General features: G+C 49.3%; 1 protein-coding gene across 2 annotated transcripts in view; it reads right to left on the bottom strand.

Annotated features, from left to right (window-relative positions):
* Positions 1-2,294: 2,294 nt before the first annotated feature.
* The window catches only part of LOC103176696 (sodium- and chloride-dependent creatine transporter 1), a 52,084-nt gene continuing 37,668 nt past the window's right edge, over positions 2,295-16,710 (bottom strand). For both annotated transcript variants that reach the window (XM_042339536.1, XM_042339537.1), the window contains exons 7-14: positions 16,437-16,540; positions 10,074-10,198; positions 9,632-9,744; positions 8,723-8,860; positions 7,439-7,541; positions 6,815-6,915; positions 5,725-5,895; positions 2,295-4,524 (exon numbers count right to left, since the gene is read on the bottom strand). In XM_042339536.1, the coding sequence (XP_042195470.1) occupies positions 4,405-4,524; positions 5,725-5,895; positions 6,815-6,915; positions 7,439-7,541; positions 8,723-8,860; positions 9,632-9,744; positions 10,074-10,198; positions 16,437-16,540 (975 nt within the window). In that variant the 3' untranslated portion in view covers positions 2,295-4,404. The remainder of the gene's footprint in view (positions 4,525-5,724; positions 5,896-6,814; positions 6,916-7,438; positions 7,542-8,722; positions 8,861-9,631; positions 9,745-10,073; positions 10,199-16,436; positions 16,541-16,710) is intronic.

Genomic DNA, 16,710 nt, shown 5'->3' with positions numbered 1-16,710 from the left:
TGTGGCATGTCTATTTTTGGGAGGGAGAAGAAAGTGTGGGACAAAGGAATTGGTGGAGTTTTGGCAGATCCCTTAACCTTTCGTGAGAGGAAGTAATAATAATGATAATGATCTTGCATTTGACCCAGGGCCTTCCCACGCCTTCGAGACGTTCGCAAAGCCCTTCGCAGGATACGCTGCAAAGTGAATTGACTGGATAGTTTGTGGGCGAAACGCGGCAGCCAATTGCGCACGGCAGCAAACAGTCGCGCATTGAAGCGACCAAATTATTATTTCAATCTAATCTGAAGGAATCGACCAGAGGAACACGAGCGGTTGAAAAGACGCGGAGAAAGTCTTACGAAGAAATGCACGGGGTGGGGGGGTGGAGGGGGGCAGTCGTTTTCAAAATGCTGATACCATTTATTGCTCATTCAGACACGATACAATTAAATCCTTTCAAAAAATATACCAGCCTCTGTTGATCATTTAAGTGTCCAGTTTCTGCCTCGATGCTTTACGGTACAAAGCTGGGGTGGTGATGATTTCATTGCGAAACTGACACGAGACGACACCACATCGGAAGAGTTTGTGATGATGCACATGCAGTGTGTGGTCCGAGTTGATGGAAAGGCAATGTTACGCAGTTGTAGAGGGAGGGAGTGCAGTTTTGGCCAGATTTACCTTGTTAGAAATAAATCTGGTGCCATTGAAACTAAAGCTAACCAGTAACTGGTAACCAGCTGTACAGACAAACAGTAGGATGTCACGTTGATATCTCACCCCCCCCCCCACCACCCCACCCACCCCCAACCCCTTGGCACGGGCACAGGTGGCACACACTCTCCGTCTTTTACAACACACCTTTGGGGGAGTATTTTTGCATCCGTTAAAGGCAAAGGATGGTCGCGGTAAGAACAGAAGACTATCTTACGTTCTGATATTTAGGGTTACAACTTCTCTCCTGTTGTCAGGTATGTTTAGAAGTGGAGTACAGTCACTTTCGCACCTCTTTCCACCCCCCCCACCCACACACCCCACAAAATGCCTCATCTCCAATCGCAGGAAGTACAACCCAACCGCACGAGTGCAACCTTTCCAACTCCCCGCAAACTAGCCTCGTGGCTTTAACTGAGCGAGATTGCCCGTTCAGCGCCCAATTGCGGCAGGTCCTGTGCGCCTGGTCGGTACAGCGCCTTGGGACGTCCTCCCGACGCGAAAGGCGCTGCACGAATGTGATCTGTTGTCGTTGTACCCATTAACGAAGAGAGCTAACACTGATCCAATTCAGTGCATGTGGGTCTTTCTCCCCCCCCCCACACCCCCTTTTGCAGCCAGCGAAGGGAAAAGTTCTTTCGTCCCATCAATCGAACGAACAAAATGAAGTGCGCGCTGCGACATTGCTGAGCGTGGAACAGAACACGTTTCTGCGCCCGAGTGACTCCCCGGCAGCCGGACCGCGCTGGCCCCCCTCCCCTCCACCCCCACCCGACCCCGGTTCGCTCTCACCGACCACCAGCTTGAGCTGAAGAGGCCAAGGGTGCAGAAAGGTGGGACTGAGGTATAACGTACAGGATATTTACCCTCGGGGAGACTGACCCAACCCGTGCAGGTGACAGAGAGAGCAGCACCGACCTGCAAGTCAGTCAGTCAGTCAGTCAGTCAGTCAGTCGAGGAGTCGATACCCTGCGGTGAACGGGGGAAGCGCCTTGCGACGTCATCCGGACGCGATAGGCGCCCGTGTAAAGCTCAATTCGGATCGGACCGTGAATCGTTCAGCATCACGCGGTGGAGGACGATTCTCGGGTCAATTTTGCAAAGGCTCTTTTTTTTTTTGCAGCTGCAGGGAATGGTCAGAAGCTCGCGGGGGAAGCTTGCGACGCCTGTTTTTTTTTTGCTAAGGGTAAGGAACAACCGTTGAAAATGAAAGCCAGCACAATAATAATAATAATAATAACCCTTGCATTTGATATAGTGCTTTTCACGTCGAGAGGACGTCCCAAAGCGCTTCACAGAATATACTGTAAAGTGAATTGACTGTATATTTGTGGGCGAACGCGGCAGCCAATTGCGCACAGCAATGTCCCACAAACAGTCGTGGATTGAAAATGACCAATTTATTATTGTTTTTGGTTTTTTTGGAGGGATTATTATTAGGCTCTGTGTGGAGTAAGGAAACTTGCCCAAGGTTTCGCCCTCTGCCTGGAATTGAACTCAGGTCTCTCGCTTGCAAAGCGAGTGCTCTAACCACTGAGCTACAGGACTCCACAAAGCAATTCCCTCCCCCCCCCACCACCCACTCCCCCCCTCCCCGAAGATAAACAAAAATACGGATTGAACTTATCGCTCGCGCTCTCTCTCTCTCTCTCTCTCGCTCGTTCTCTCTCGCCTCCCTCCATTTGAGCGAAGAGGAGAGGTAAGGGCTGACATGTCTGAGCGTGAGCGTGTGCTAATCACTTGCTGTAGTGGACGAGAATGTGCTTAGACACATCGCTGTGGCTGAGGTCTGTTATCCAAGTTTCTCTCTCTCTCTCTCTCTCTCTCTCTCTCTCGTAATGTTAAGATTGTGGGTATTTTTTTAAAAAAAAGAAATCGATAAAAATATGGCACGGAATGAGGAATCAAAGCGTTCAAAGGTTCAGGATGAATATAATATCCTTTTGTGCTTCCACCCGGAGTTGCTCTGAATCCTTCAGGCAATTGACCACCTCAGGACTGACCAAGGAACCGTCTTCAATTACGTGTCTCTTCTCTGCGGAAGTGCTGAGTGGAGGCTAGACCCCCCCCCCCCCACTGCCTCCCACCCCACGCCCTGCTGCCAGAGTGGGGCAGGAATGATGGGACCCCCCAGCTGACCTCCTGAATGCTTGATGGGGACTTAGAATATCTCTGGTAGGATCCTCGGCTAGAGTTCTGCCTGAGGCTGGAGGGAGCGGGGATTTGGGGAGGGGGAAAGAGAGGAGGACGAGTGGAGAGATTGGGGTGGGGGGAAGTGAGAGGGGAAAAGAGGGGGAAATTATTCGATCTTGTGGTCTATACTTTAGACTCATTATTCCAGACACGGGATTCAGGTTGTATCCTCAGTTCGACTGCAGAGGTCATGAGGGCCCACAAGACAAAAACAGTCTGAGGACTGGGAAAAGTGGGGAAGGGAGACAGTCAGACTGCACACTAGGGTTGAACTGGCTTTGAGGAAACCTGCCTGAGTAAAGGCAGGTCAACTGTAATCTATGGCATTGCTTGATGGTTGGTTGTCCAGCCTGGGTGGTTCATTAACGAGAGGTCCTGAGCTCTGTGAGTCAAGGCCATAACAGTACAGGTTATAATAACTCTAGGGGGTCACGGACTGCGAAGGGCGCAGCTTGCATTGAATAGCCACGACGTTCTCTCAAGATCAGTGACTCACCCAGTGGCAACGGGGACTATGTGGCTTGAATTGCAGCGATAGCTGTAAAAAAATAACATAATAGCCCTAAAAATGCCCAATACTTTTATTTAGACGGCATGAAGTGCTGATAGAGGATTGTGAGGGTGGGCGGTGGGGGGAGAGTGTAAGGGAAATGCCCTAACGAAATGCTGTCATGTTCCTGACAATAAGGTCTACACTAGTGTCTGAAGCAAACCTGACCACATCCGATTGAGAAAACTCAGGGAAGTGACCATGGTCCACATGATCAAGGTTGGAAACCGAGGCAGAGAAAACAAGAATTCGGCAAACTGAGGTTCAGAAAGAAAAAAGATCTGGCAAGTTGCCCCCCACCCTCACCCTCACCCCACACCCCGCCACCCCCCCATGAGGGTAAAATGCAGAGCTTTGGATGGATGAATGTTAACGATTGAACAAAAAGCTTCTGCATATGGCCAATCTCTGCAGATCAACCAAGCATGAAGGAAGCTTGTGACTGATACAGCCAAATGGGGCCTCTAAACCACTTCACCTCCTATCTGTGCAGGGCGTTAGATCAGGGAAGAGTCATTGCAGTTGAACCTGCCAGTGGTTTGTTCGAGTGCCATGTTAGAGCCAACGCTGGTACTTCTATAAGCTCTGAGATCATCCTTCTGCCCAGCACAAACCTACCAGAAACACAGTCTGGATCAACATCCCATGTAACTGATTGCACCATTGAAAGCTTTGACTCCTGGAGGTCGAGTATGTGATGGGAGTACAGGCCACACAGCTGTGGGTTTTTCTAACCGCTACGTGGTCACAAAACACGGAGTATATTCTAAAAGATAGACAGGATTGTAAATGCACATGGCTGAGATTCACAACTTTCCACGCTCTCTACAAAACACATCAAAAAATGTCACGAAAGGGTAAATGGGGAACAAGTGGCAAATGTCAATCACAGAGAGAAGCTGGCCTACGTTGAGAGAGTGCGCTTGGATTTCAAGGGTAGATATCAGGCCCCTTTTGACCGGTTGCTAGATTATAGTCTCTTTTTCCTTCAGCTCCTCTGATGGTGGAATTTTTATTTCCACCTCCAAGGTCATGTACTGCAGGTGATGGGAGCCCCAGATAGGAGTGGTGAGGTGTCGCCAACGCTGTAGGGGCAATATTAACAGGTTGAGTTCCACATTGAGGTCCATACTGCAGTATGAACCATTGCCTATGTTGCCCTCAAAGTGCTTCACAGGTTATCACAGTCAGGTCAATTTACGCACAGCAAAATCCCGCACACAGTCAAAATAATGATAACCTGGCATTTGATACAGCGCCTATCACTTTCATGGTCGGGGACTGCCTCAAAGCACTTCACAGGATTTACTGTACAGTGTAGTGACTGCGTATTTTGTAGGCGAATGCAATAGCTAGCCCACAAACAGCCATGAAGTGGATGACCAACTTTATCTTGGAGATTGTTGGCCAGGACACCGGGAGAAATATCCTTTTTCCAAATCCTGTCAGCAGACCTTTAACATCCACTTGAGGACGGGCGGAGAGGACCTTGGGTTTAATGTCTCATCCGAAGGGCTGCACCTCCAGCAATGCAGTGCTCCCCAGAGCTATACTGGAGTATCAGCCTGGACTGTGAGCTCAGGTCCTATCAAGGAGCTTGAACCCAAACGTTTGACCCAAAGGCAAGAGTGCTACCAACTGAACCAGGAGACCAAGGGGAGAAGAGATTCAAAACAATCGGTGGGACTATTCTTAAAGTGTGACCAGTACATGTTCACTCACACACACATATTATACACACTCCCACACATCAATCTTCCGCCCCCCACACAACCGCACACACTCACCAACGCTCACACCCTCACACACACATGCTTCCTTAGGACACACACAAACGTTCAGCCACACACACATACACACATCCTCCCATACACCCACAAGCACTCCCACACTCATGAACACTCACACCCATTCCTACACACACTCACCGCACCCAGAGAAAGACAGACACACACAACCTCACATACACAAGTTCAGTCTCACATATACAGTCATACACACACACACCTCCCTGCCACCCACAGGCACACAAGACCACCCACCCAAACCCGCCCGCCCACCCACCCACTCACTCACATACAACACAAACACATCCTCCCATACACACACAAGCACTCCAACACTCACGAACACGAACACCCATTCTCTCACACTCACAACTCCAAGACACACGCACCCTCCACACTCACACCGCTACACACCATTCCAACAGACACACACCACCCACACAATGAGAACGTTTGCTCTTTGTATGTAGCTGTTCAGTGGGACAGAGCCTCACTGACCTCTCGGAGTGTCCCTTTGCTGCGAAGCATTTTGATGATCACGGTCAATGGGATGCAGACCATGGAGGCCAGAGCCAGGCTCCAGCCAAAGGCCTCTCCCCACCACGGGTACACGTAAGTCTTGTTGTAAGTCAGGGGCTTGTAGTTCACAATATGAAAGAGAAATATTCCCTGTGTAAAAAAACAGCAGGTCAGCCACAACACTGAGACAAACTTAGCCTCTTCCTGAAAATCAATGTGTTATTAATAATAATCCTCGCGTTCGAAACGTTTCACCCTGCCCGGGAAGAGAACCCAGGTCCTTTCGCCTGCGAGGCGAGTGCTCTAACTACTGAGCTACAGGGCTCTGTGAAGTGTAGTGACTGTGTGTCTTTTAATAGTAACAATAATACAATCCTTGCATTTGATCTCGGGCCTCATCACGTCGTTGGGACGTCTCAAATTGCGTCACAGAATGTACTGTACAGTGAATTCTCTGTATAATTTGTGGGTGAAACGTGGCCGACAATTGAGCACGGCAGAGTTCCCACAAACAGTCGTGGATTGAATGGCCGCTGTAGGCAATAATAAGTAGTGCCACAGGATATTTAATGTCCACCTGAATAGATTTTGATTGTAACAAAGTAAAGCACCACCAAAGGAGCTGGCTGGGGTATAGGAGGTTTATTGTGAACTTTCAATACCTCACAGAGCGGGTAGAAGGTAAATGAAGATCGCGGACAGAGAGAATCAGCACTAGTCCTGGGGCAAGGAATCTCGCCTGGTTACCTGCTCCTGAGACGAATAATTGTTAGGTCAGTGTAATACTTGTTAGGTCAGGGTATTGAGGGATATGGGGCAAGGGTGGGTAATTGGACTTGAGGTATAGATCAGTCGTGATCTTACAGAGTGGCGGAACAGACTCGAGGGGCTGGATGACCTACTCCTGTTTCTATGTCCACTTAGTTCACCCTCTACCATCCTGGTAGTCGCATGCTACAAACAATGGAGGTCGCTATCCAATGCTAAGTGTGCGTGAGTGGGCATCGGGATTTTGGGCTCAGCTGGGACGCTCCACAGGCAAATAGAAGGTCGACGGTTCAATGCTTACCACACAGACGCACGGAGTTATGAACAACCAACACCACTTGATCCAGGGGAGTGGCCGGTACCCGATCATGTGGGCAATGTCGTCTGTGAAGCGGTCGGCACCTGTAAGCAGAAAGCAACAGCCTTCGTTCAGCTTTCCTCTCGTTCAGCAGTCCCTTCGTCTCCCTCCCTCCCTCCCTTCGCCTCCTTCAAGGCACGTCTCGAGATCCTCCTCTTCGACCGTGCCTTCAGCCACCCTCCTACCCCTTACGCTTCCTACTCCCTACCACCCCTCCTGATCCCAACCCCCAGCTCGGGTCAAAACTCCTGACTGTCCAGTGCCTTGGGACGTCCTCCTGGCGTGAAGGGCGCCGTGAGTGGATTGACTGTGTATTTTGTGGGCGAAACAGCAGAAGCACATTTAGCAACATTTTCCTCCGAGCTGAGCCACTCACTGGTTTGCTCTTTCTCTAGCCTAGGGAAGCCTGAGTCCAGTTGTATTGCCCACCTCCCACCCTTGGCTGAGATCATCCAACTCAGCACAAAGCCAGGCAGTGTAACTGGGCCATCTCATCTTTGCACCCAGTAACTACCACAAGCTATCACTGATACAACTGCCCCCAAAGCCAAGTGCAAGCAATCTTACCGTACACCCAGGCGACCACCACACACTCCCAGAACGCCTGCCACAGCAGTGTGATGCCACTGGCTGAGTAGTAGTCAAACAGCTGGAAGATGTACATTCCTCCCTGTCACACAACACAGCAAAGGTTCAGGCAACGGCGATGGGGCGAGGGGTAGGTGGTTGGGGTAGGGGCGAGGGGTAGGCAGGGACAATGACAAGGGGGGGCGGGCCGCGTGGTGGGTATAAGGGGCAGGCAGGTTGCAGACTCCTTGCTTTCATCTTTGTACAATGCAATACAAAATTACATGTGTATAGCGCCTTTCATGTCGGGAGGACGTCCCATGCCGTTGGGTGCTTGGTTTGGGTGGGTGCTTGGTTTGGGTGGGTGCTTGGTTTGGGTGGGTGCTTGGTTTGGGCGGGTGCTTGGTTTGGGCGGGTGCTTGGTTTGGGTGGGTGCTTGGTTTGGGTGGGTGCTTGGTTTGGGCGGGTGCTTGGTTTGGGTGGGTGCTGGTTTGGGTGGGTGCTTGGTTTGGGTGGGTGCTTGGTTTGGGCGGGTGCTTGGTTTGGGCGGGTGCTTGGTTTGGGTGGGTGCTTGGTTTGGGTGGGTGCTTGGTTTGTGATCACTTCAGAACGTACCAATGTTCAAAATTGTGTCATTGCAATCAGTTAGGAAGCGGTGATGTGTTGGTGTGGCAGAATGAGGCATTCCTCTGAGGTTTTGCCTCAGGCAGAACTGTTAGTGAATGGCTGAGAAAGCTTTACCCTGTATCGAGTCAGTCCTTGCCAGATTGAGGATCCAATAGAATAAGGTTAAGGTTGGGAAGGAAAAGTTTCACTCAGTTTTAAACCATGGATTTGGAGAAGAAGAATCCTTACAATTGGTATAGAGCCTTTCACATCAGGAAAATGGCCCCAAAGCATTTATACGTCCCAAAGCGATTGTGCATTTTTGTGGGTAAATAGACTTGGATTGAGGGGGGAAAAAAGCTGAGACTGTGAGTTCAGTCTGAAGCCTGTGTCCTCTCCTGAACCATTGTTGGTCAGGCCTTTGGTCTTTCTGCCCCCACCTTCTGGAACTCACCCCGGATCCCCTCTGCCTCGTCCCCTCCCATGCTTCCTTCAAGGCCCGTTTCAAGGCCTTCCTCTTTGACAGTGCCTTTGGGTTATCTTCCCCCCCCCCCACTCTCGAATCCAACCCCAAGCTCGGGTGCAAACCTCCCGACATGAAAGACGCTACATAAACCTAATTTGTTGTTGTTATCAATCCCGTGGGAAGAAGCTTAGCCTGCGACTAGCAACACTTACTTCGGTCACCATAGAGAGGTCGATGATGAAGCAGATCGAACAGCAGATGGCAACCACGAGCTCTCGTCGCATGCCCCCGGCAAACGAGGTGGGAAACAGGTCCATGATGCCGGTGATAAACCCCTCAACTCCCACAAACTGCAGACGTTGAACAGACAAGTTAAATGAGTGATGAGAAGATGGAATGTTTCCCTCACCCGCACCAAACTCCGCACGTCCCTTCACCCCGATCCTCGCCACTGCCTGCCTACCTCCGAATGGTCTGCACCCTCACATATAAATTCCTTCACGTCCAGGCTTGTTGCTATCTCCCTGAATCTCCTCTATCTGTGTCCCTTAGGTGAAAATAGGCTTGTTCCCCCAAACCCCTCCGCACCACCATCCAACTCTTCAGGACTGAGCTGGGTGTAAACTAACTTTCGCATACTTGTCAGAACACCCACTGGCTCGATTATTCCAAACGCTTATTAAATATATTATTGCAAATATTTTACGCATGTCGATTCTGTTTCCCTTTTCAACTGCTTTCTTTGCAGATTGCGAAGCTAACCGTGTTACCCACGGGGTCAGTTTTGCTGCTCTTTCCTAAATGCAAGTTTATCTTAAGGTGAGGTTTGAGCAGTATGAGGTCACATCATGACCTCTGTATACAGTGGTTATATGCTGTGATCCATGCAATCCTTTTATTCTAGCCCCCTGTTTAATAGCTTGTGTGGACATTGAAAGGCCATTATTCATTCCTCTTGACTCCCATTCTACACTCAACGCTCAAATTTAATTCCATTTGCTGTAGGTGTTTGTCAGCCCCTTCTGCGATTCGAGCCGTGACGGAAACAAGAACGAAAGTCTAGGAGAAGACTGGAACAGAAGCAGCACCTCCACCCTTCAGGACGACACCTCAACATGTACCTGGCTGTCCAATCCGAGAATTAACAACATGAAGAAGAACAAAGCTGCCCAGAGTGGAGCGATGGGCATGAGTGTCACCGCTTTAGGGTACGCAATAAATGCCAGACCAGGCCCTGCAGGGAAAGAAAAACGTCAGTAAATCTACATCCGGATGTGTGTGTTTCACCCCATTAGGACTCAACTCAACAACTGAACAGATGCTCCCTCGCCCTTAAGAGACTGGAGATCTCCCCAATGGTTGGGCAAGACCATCAGCAGCCACCTGATGAATACTAAAATCGTTCTTCTATTGCCTTGGTGGGCAATAGAATTGCCAATTGCCAATCTAGACATTGTTGGATTTGTTCCCGATGCAATAGACATTTAAACGGCGCCTTTCACGTCAAAGCGCTTTGCGCTGGCTGGAAGCACTAGCGACTCATTCCAAGCGAACGAATCTCACCGGATTCTGCCACCTTCGAGATATCCACTCCTTGTTCGGATGCCATGAAACCAAGCACGGAAAACACGACGAATCCAGAGAAAAAGCTTGTGGTAGTGTTAATCAGCGCTAAAAGGTAGGCGTCTCTGTAACAAAACACGGGGAAAAGGGGCAGGTTATGAAGGATCACCGGGCAGGTCTGCTCTGCACAGGTTGATGTTCCAAACTGAATACTATTTAAATGCTTGGCACAAATATAGCTCAGCACTCAGTTGCTTATTTTTTTTATTCGAGGTTTACCAGTGTTACGGAGCTTGCAGGAATTCAATCCGACTTCAATCCAAGTCAAAAATCAGAAATGGAATAATTACCAACACGAGTGTACTTGCTGATGGCAGCCTCTCTAGACTGCCAGGAAAACCTATTCCTTGGTTGCAAAGCCAATAGGACCATCAAGGAAACAGAATGGATCGGACACATACAATAAAACAAATCATTAATAGACATTGCTTGTTCGGTTTTTAGAATCACACAAACCACCTACGGCTGCCTCTGGGAAGCAGCAGAACCTGGAGGAGGATGAAACTCTGGGGCTGGGGGTTAGATTCCATTTTGGGGCCTCGGGGCTTGAAGGTAGACGCAGTAAAAAGTGAGCGATCTTTCATCTCCTAGTGGTGTCTGGCAGCAGAGTTCAACATTGACTAGGGACAGGTTGAGGTCAGGAAATCCCAATATTGTAACTCACTTCATTCCAGAAATTGGGACTTTCACTGTCCATTGGAGGCAGGAAAAGGAAGAGAAACAGTTTATAAATAAAATAGCTCAAATCACTGAACTACAAGAATTAAGGCCCCGTTGAAGTCTGTAAATTTAGCCGCTTACAATCCTCTCCAAATCTCAAGCAGTCAAAATACCAATGTTTTAACTTTTGAGCTCAAAACAAAAAGTTGCCGATATTTGCGGACACAAGTTAGTCTGAAAGGAAAGCAAAGTCATTTTATCATGCAGCAAAGGGTGTAACAGACACAGACACAAAAACCTTCTCAGCATTTTCAATTATCTGTTTTCCCCGAACCTGAAGTCTTTTGATACCTACAGGGTAACGGTTCTGTAAGACTTCCTCAAGTGACCATTACTCATGACGGAGCCTTGGCAGTTTAGTTGGACAACAAGGCATCAGATCCCAGTTTGACTCTGTCCTCCTCACCCAACGTCCACACGCATACGGTTTCAAGCAAGGGTCACTTGAAAGCAATTGGCAACCCTGACCATAATTTCCAAATCCAGCTCAGAACAATTTTAGTGCGTCGGCTGAAATCAACTAACTCAGCACATGCCGAGAACGAGCCATTCTGGCCCATGTGATTTGTGCTGTGGTGCTTTTTTCTCCTGGACCATCCATAAAACTAAAGCCTCCTGTCCTGTAAAGTCCTCTCAGGATTCGGGAGTGGGAGGGGGCAGGTGAGGAAGCACTGTGTATCAGAAGATGGTAAGCATCACTTAGATTTGAAGGTCGAGGAAATGCATTCACTGCATTGCAATGGAGGTCGAAGTCCTGTAGCGTTGGGTTACCTTTGACGCTGACAAAAAGGAAACGCTGACAATGCTGGAATTAAGGGTTGCTCAATGTTGGTGTAATGTAACCAATTCTAACACAACCTGATGGGCTCTCATACCAATCTGACAAACCTTTCAGGAGGCAACACTGAAAATCCCCAACATTGCAGGGCGGACATTTATTTTAACGCAGGTGGCATTCAGGAGGAGGAAGGAGCAAATGGTAGCAACATTGAGGCGGGACTCAACCGTCTGCAAGACATCAATCCTGGACTGGGGGTCCTTTGGAAAGGGCCCTTCTTTAAAGGACATCAGGTTGGCATCAAATGGTTCCCCAACTGCCAGCACTATGTTGGCCATTGATGAGACTGGCATCAGCAAAGTATCAGATAAGAAAACTGGAGAAGCTAATATTGTGTCAGTTTTGGTCAGACTCTTATTGTTGCCACATTTGGTTGGACTCCCAGGTCAAGCAATTGCCCAGAAGCAGGTTGGCTGTAATACCAGCAGAACATAGCAGCCCTCGATCACTGGCAATGGTGCGGACAAAAAGATTCACGCTCGGTGCACTTAAGGCATGTCAACAGCAGACTCTCAGGGAAGAACAACGGGCCCTTGTGATGGAAGGTAAATCTGAAGAAAAATAGCTCGCAAAGAATTATTAAACAAACAACATTCACACACGTTAGACAGGAGAAAAAAAATACCCACGTTTTGCATAAAGCACTGTGTTAAGACCACACCTGTGATTGAGTAAGAGTAAGAGGCCCTCATTCCATGTGAACAGTACCAGCCTGGTTTGAATGAGAACCCTCCCTTGGTTACTTTCATGTTGACTTCCCCCTTCCCCCCACCCCAATCTCACCCATTCCTCTCCCCTGGAGGCCGCAAAGCTTAGGAAGGAAGAGGAAATGATTGAAATGACCGATTCAGTGCCCCACCCCCAAAATATCAGACACTGAAGGAAAACAGAATGGCCTTTAATCCGATACCCTTTACACTGTGTGAAAAAAAACAATTCACGCCTAGACGCCACTCTCATAGTGAGGAACGTGTTTTTCATAGGGGGGGAGGGTGTGGGGGTGGATGGGGGTTAAGGTTGTCCAGCACAGAACAGTGCCAACCCCTTTAACCGTACAACTGGAGAAAGAGTACCACAAAGAGACCCTACCTAATGTAACTTCATCAACTGATTGCATAATTAAAAGGGTGATAAACTTAGATAAATGACCAGTCGAGAAAAATAACCCAAGTTCACACACAACTGATGGCAGATTCATTGAGTGAATCGATAAGGGCAGCTGCATGCTAATAAAACTTTGATGGAGTGGGAGAGGTATACACATGTCAGTATCAAAGTGCTGAATCATTGACATCCGATTTGTATCGGCAGAACGCGCTAGAGAGCACTGGTTGAAAAATGGGCGGGTGGAGGGGTTTGGGGAGGGGGTGCAGGTGGGTTGGGGGGGGGGTGGGGTTCTGACAGATGGTTACGGTACCACGGAAAGGAAGCTTATTTCAAATGGCCACCTGTTAACAGCAGAGCTTGACATGTTCTTAAAACGCTCTTCTTTCCTTCCATTGCGTCCCCATGTGGATCATAAGAAAGCTGCTTTATTAACCGAGGCTTCTCACTAGACATTAATATTCATGAGAAAGTATTTGTGCTGAGAGAACAATCTGACGAGGCCCTAACCACAAAGCTCTTGCATATTATCATGTCCTGAGCCACAGATTGATGGCAAATTTCACTGAGCCCCTGCACTAAGTTTTAAGGATAGGGAAATAAACAGCCATTGAATCTCTGGTCAAGTTTAGCGTGGAAAATAATGAGTTTGGTTATTGATTCCATCTCTGAGATGGAAATCAAACATTATTTGTTAGATGCCAGGTATCTTGTAAGATCCTGCTTACAGCCTCAGTTCAGCAATACTCACCCAATACCCTTGACCCTGTCTAAAAGCAGATCCAGTGGCTGTTGGTAAGGGAGGAATTAGTGATGGGATCTCTATTCCCTGGAATGATTGTGAGCGACCTAATGGGTTACCCATTCAGAAGGTGGGTTTGGACTCAAGTGCAGGGAGGGGTCAACTTTCAACGACAAAGGTCACCATTTCCAACCCCTTATTAGTATTTGTCGTTTTCTCCTACAAAAGGGTGAGGATCTTCCCTGGGTAGTGGGTTGGCACAGATGTTGGCATTGGTGCCAATGGCCTGGGTCATTTTACCAGCATGCTGAGCCGAATGGATGGGCCTTCGAAAGATCATCAACCTGAAATGTTGACTCACTTTACTCTCTCCATAGATGCTGCCTGACCTGCTGAGTGTTCCCAGCCGCTTCTGTTTTTATTGGCCTTCTGTACTGTTTGTTTCTATGGTTCTGTGAGCTGCACTGTCTGGTGAGGGTTTACTTTAGCTCAGTACCCTTTCTCAAGCAGCAGGAAAATGCTGTAGAAAATGACTCCGATAGCTCTCATTTTTGGTCTAAGATTCTCCTGCTCTCTCCTCTCCTCTCCCCAACTCCAGGGTGAACCGCAAAGCTTAATAATGGAACATGATGAGCCTGGTTCGGAGGAATAAGCAGTGGGAAATACCCAGAAATCGACAGAGCTGCACCCCAGCCAGGACGAGGTATTGGCAGATATTTTCAGTCTTACATAGTTTGGGGCAGGAGGAAGGAAGGCAAACAGAAGCTGGGATGTAGAAATACTGCAGATGGCGCATAAGTCATAGCAGGTGATGGCAAACTTGTACAAAGTACTTGTCTAGTACCACCTAGATTATTGGGAGCAGGTCTAGTATCTGGGCTGCAATAGGGACAGCCTGGCATTGGAGAGGGTACAGTGATGGGGAGTCACATTGATATGTGGGTTCAGGCACCCGAGAGCCTGGGAGATGGTGGAATCTGGGAGTACTTAAACTGAGGAAAAGGTTAAATAGGGGCATCTTATTGACGTTCCCCCCGCCACCCCCCCACTACCCCCCCCCACCACCCACCCCCAATTCCTAAAAACATATCTAACGCAGTCAGTCGAAGAGTTCAGCACCAGGAGTCAAGGTCTCGGACTCGGAAAGGGGACGGTGAACAAACAGCATGGATTTAATCCTTACGTTTGATACGGCCCCTTTCAGATTAGGACTATGCCTCAAAGCGCTTCACAGGATTTACTGCGATGAGTAGTGACTGTATTTTTTTGTAGGCCAATGCGGCAGAATGTCCGGCAAACAGTCATGAAGTGAATGACCGATTCCATCGTGGTGGCGGGGGATGGGGGGTGGTGTGTGGGGAGTGGGATTGTCGGCCAGGACACCGGGAGAAACTCCCTTCCCTTTGACAAATAGTAGCGTGGGATCTTTAAACGCAGACGGGACCTCGGTTTTAAGTCTCCCAGAGACTTGATGACCGTATCAACAGATAGAGGGGGAAAGTGGGGGAACTGGGCCATTAGATTGTACCCTGTCCAATGCCAGGAGTTAGATGGTATATACAATGGTGGTGGTGGAGGGGTATGAGGGAGAGCGAGCCATGGTAATTTAGAAATGGGAGCAGTGGGCAGATGGACCACAGTGGACAATTCCCAGGCCTGTACAATTCGTATTGCTTGCATTTGAAACAGCTGGGGGGGGGGTGGTGGGTGGGTTGGGGGGGGGTGGGGAACGGCGTGTGATTGATTCATCAGGCGGGCAGGCCATTGCCCTGTGTCGTGCACAGTTATGGGCGCGTGCTGACCATTTGGGTTTAGCACTCGTTCGCTGCAAAGCCATGCAGGCAGCAAGGTGCCGGCACAGCTTTGGCATGCGACGCTAAGTCTTAGCAGTTTCTCTTCGCTGCTGGAGACCTGGCTTCAAGTCCAGCCTGTGGAAAAGGAAAAAAAGGTCAGCTTCCTCTTTGTGATCACCGTTCAGGGTCAGCGGGGGGTGGGGCGGGGGTGAAAAAAACACTCGGAATGAAAAAAAAGGCCGCTCTGTGGGTCAGGGAGGAGTGTGGTGGGGGGGGGGGGGAGGTGTGGAGGGAGGGAGGGAGGGAGGGAGGGGGGGCAGTCGGTTAAGCACCATCATTGAATAGCCAGCACTTCATGACATTTTTCAGCAACCATCATCATCAGTACCACAAGCAGTACCATAACTTACAGATGATTGACAGCTACAGGAATGAACCGTTTCCTCCTATAACCCACTAGTGAACGACCATCGCTGTCTCCTCTCCGCTCCGCGCCATTCCGATCCACTCCGGACTCCGGCCATCGCTCCTGCGATCCGACTTCGTAGCAGTCCCACTCACAGGCCCCCCCCCCCCCCACCCCCACTCCGATCAGTCGCCTCTTTAACCGCAGCTGCACTTGGCACCCCGCCCAGCCATCACCACTCCACCCATCGCTCTCTCTCTCTCCTCTTCCCCACCCCCACCTCCGATACTGACGTTGCACAGGCCAGGTACTTGTAGCTGTCAATCACTCGTTCATAGCATGCTGGAATTACACTTGCGACCAGAGGCAAACTGATGGGTCTCGCCCACAAGTTTCACAGCGGACCTCATTAGTTGAGGGTGGGTGGGTGGGAGGCAGGGTGGGGTGGGGGGGGGGATTACCAGCATTGTGAAAGGCATTCTCAAAGCTCTCGTCACTGATGTAAAAGGGAGGGGGGAATTGGGGGGTTGGAGGGGGCGGGAGGGGTTGGAGGGTGGGGGGGGGGGGGGCTGGAGAGACGGACTATTGACACCAGAGAAACGTCCTCAAAAGCATGACCAGCCTTTCACTGCGATAATACCCAAATGGTGATAAAATAAAAGGGAATGAAACAAATTGAGCTCCTGCGTTACTAGGTTACCTGTAGCAGTTGTTGTGAAACCGATTGTAGCTGCCTAGTGCTGTAAGTGCTCCTAATCCAATCGCATATGAGAAAAAGATCTGGGTCCCTGCATCAATCCAAACCTTCAAGAGAAATCAAGTAAAATAAAACATTCTATAAAGGCAGCAGAAGTATGCTCGGAAGACTAAAGGGAACACGATCGATCCTTTTGACAAACTGGATTGAAGGGTTCAGACTTTAGGAACCTACGGATAGCGAGCAAACGCTAATTTTCCAATGAACTCATTTAAAA

Source organism: Callorhinchus milii, unplaced genomic scaffold (genome assembly GCF_018977255.1).
Source record: "Callorhinchus milii isolate IMCB2004 unplaced genomic scaffold, IMCB_Cmil_1.0 Scaffold12, whole genome shotgun sequence".
In the NCBI taxonomy this organism is placed as follows: Eukaryota; Metazoa; Chordata; class Chondrichthyes; order Chimaeriformes; family Callorhinchidae; genus Callorhinchus; species Callorhinchus milii.
This window is presented reverse-complemented; position numbering and strand designations above follow the sequence as displayed.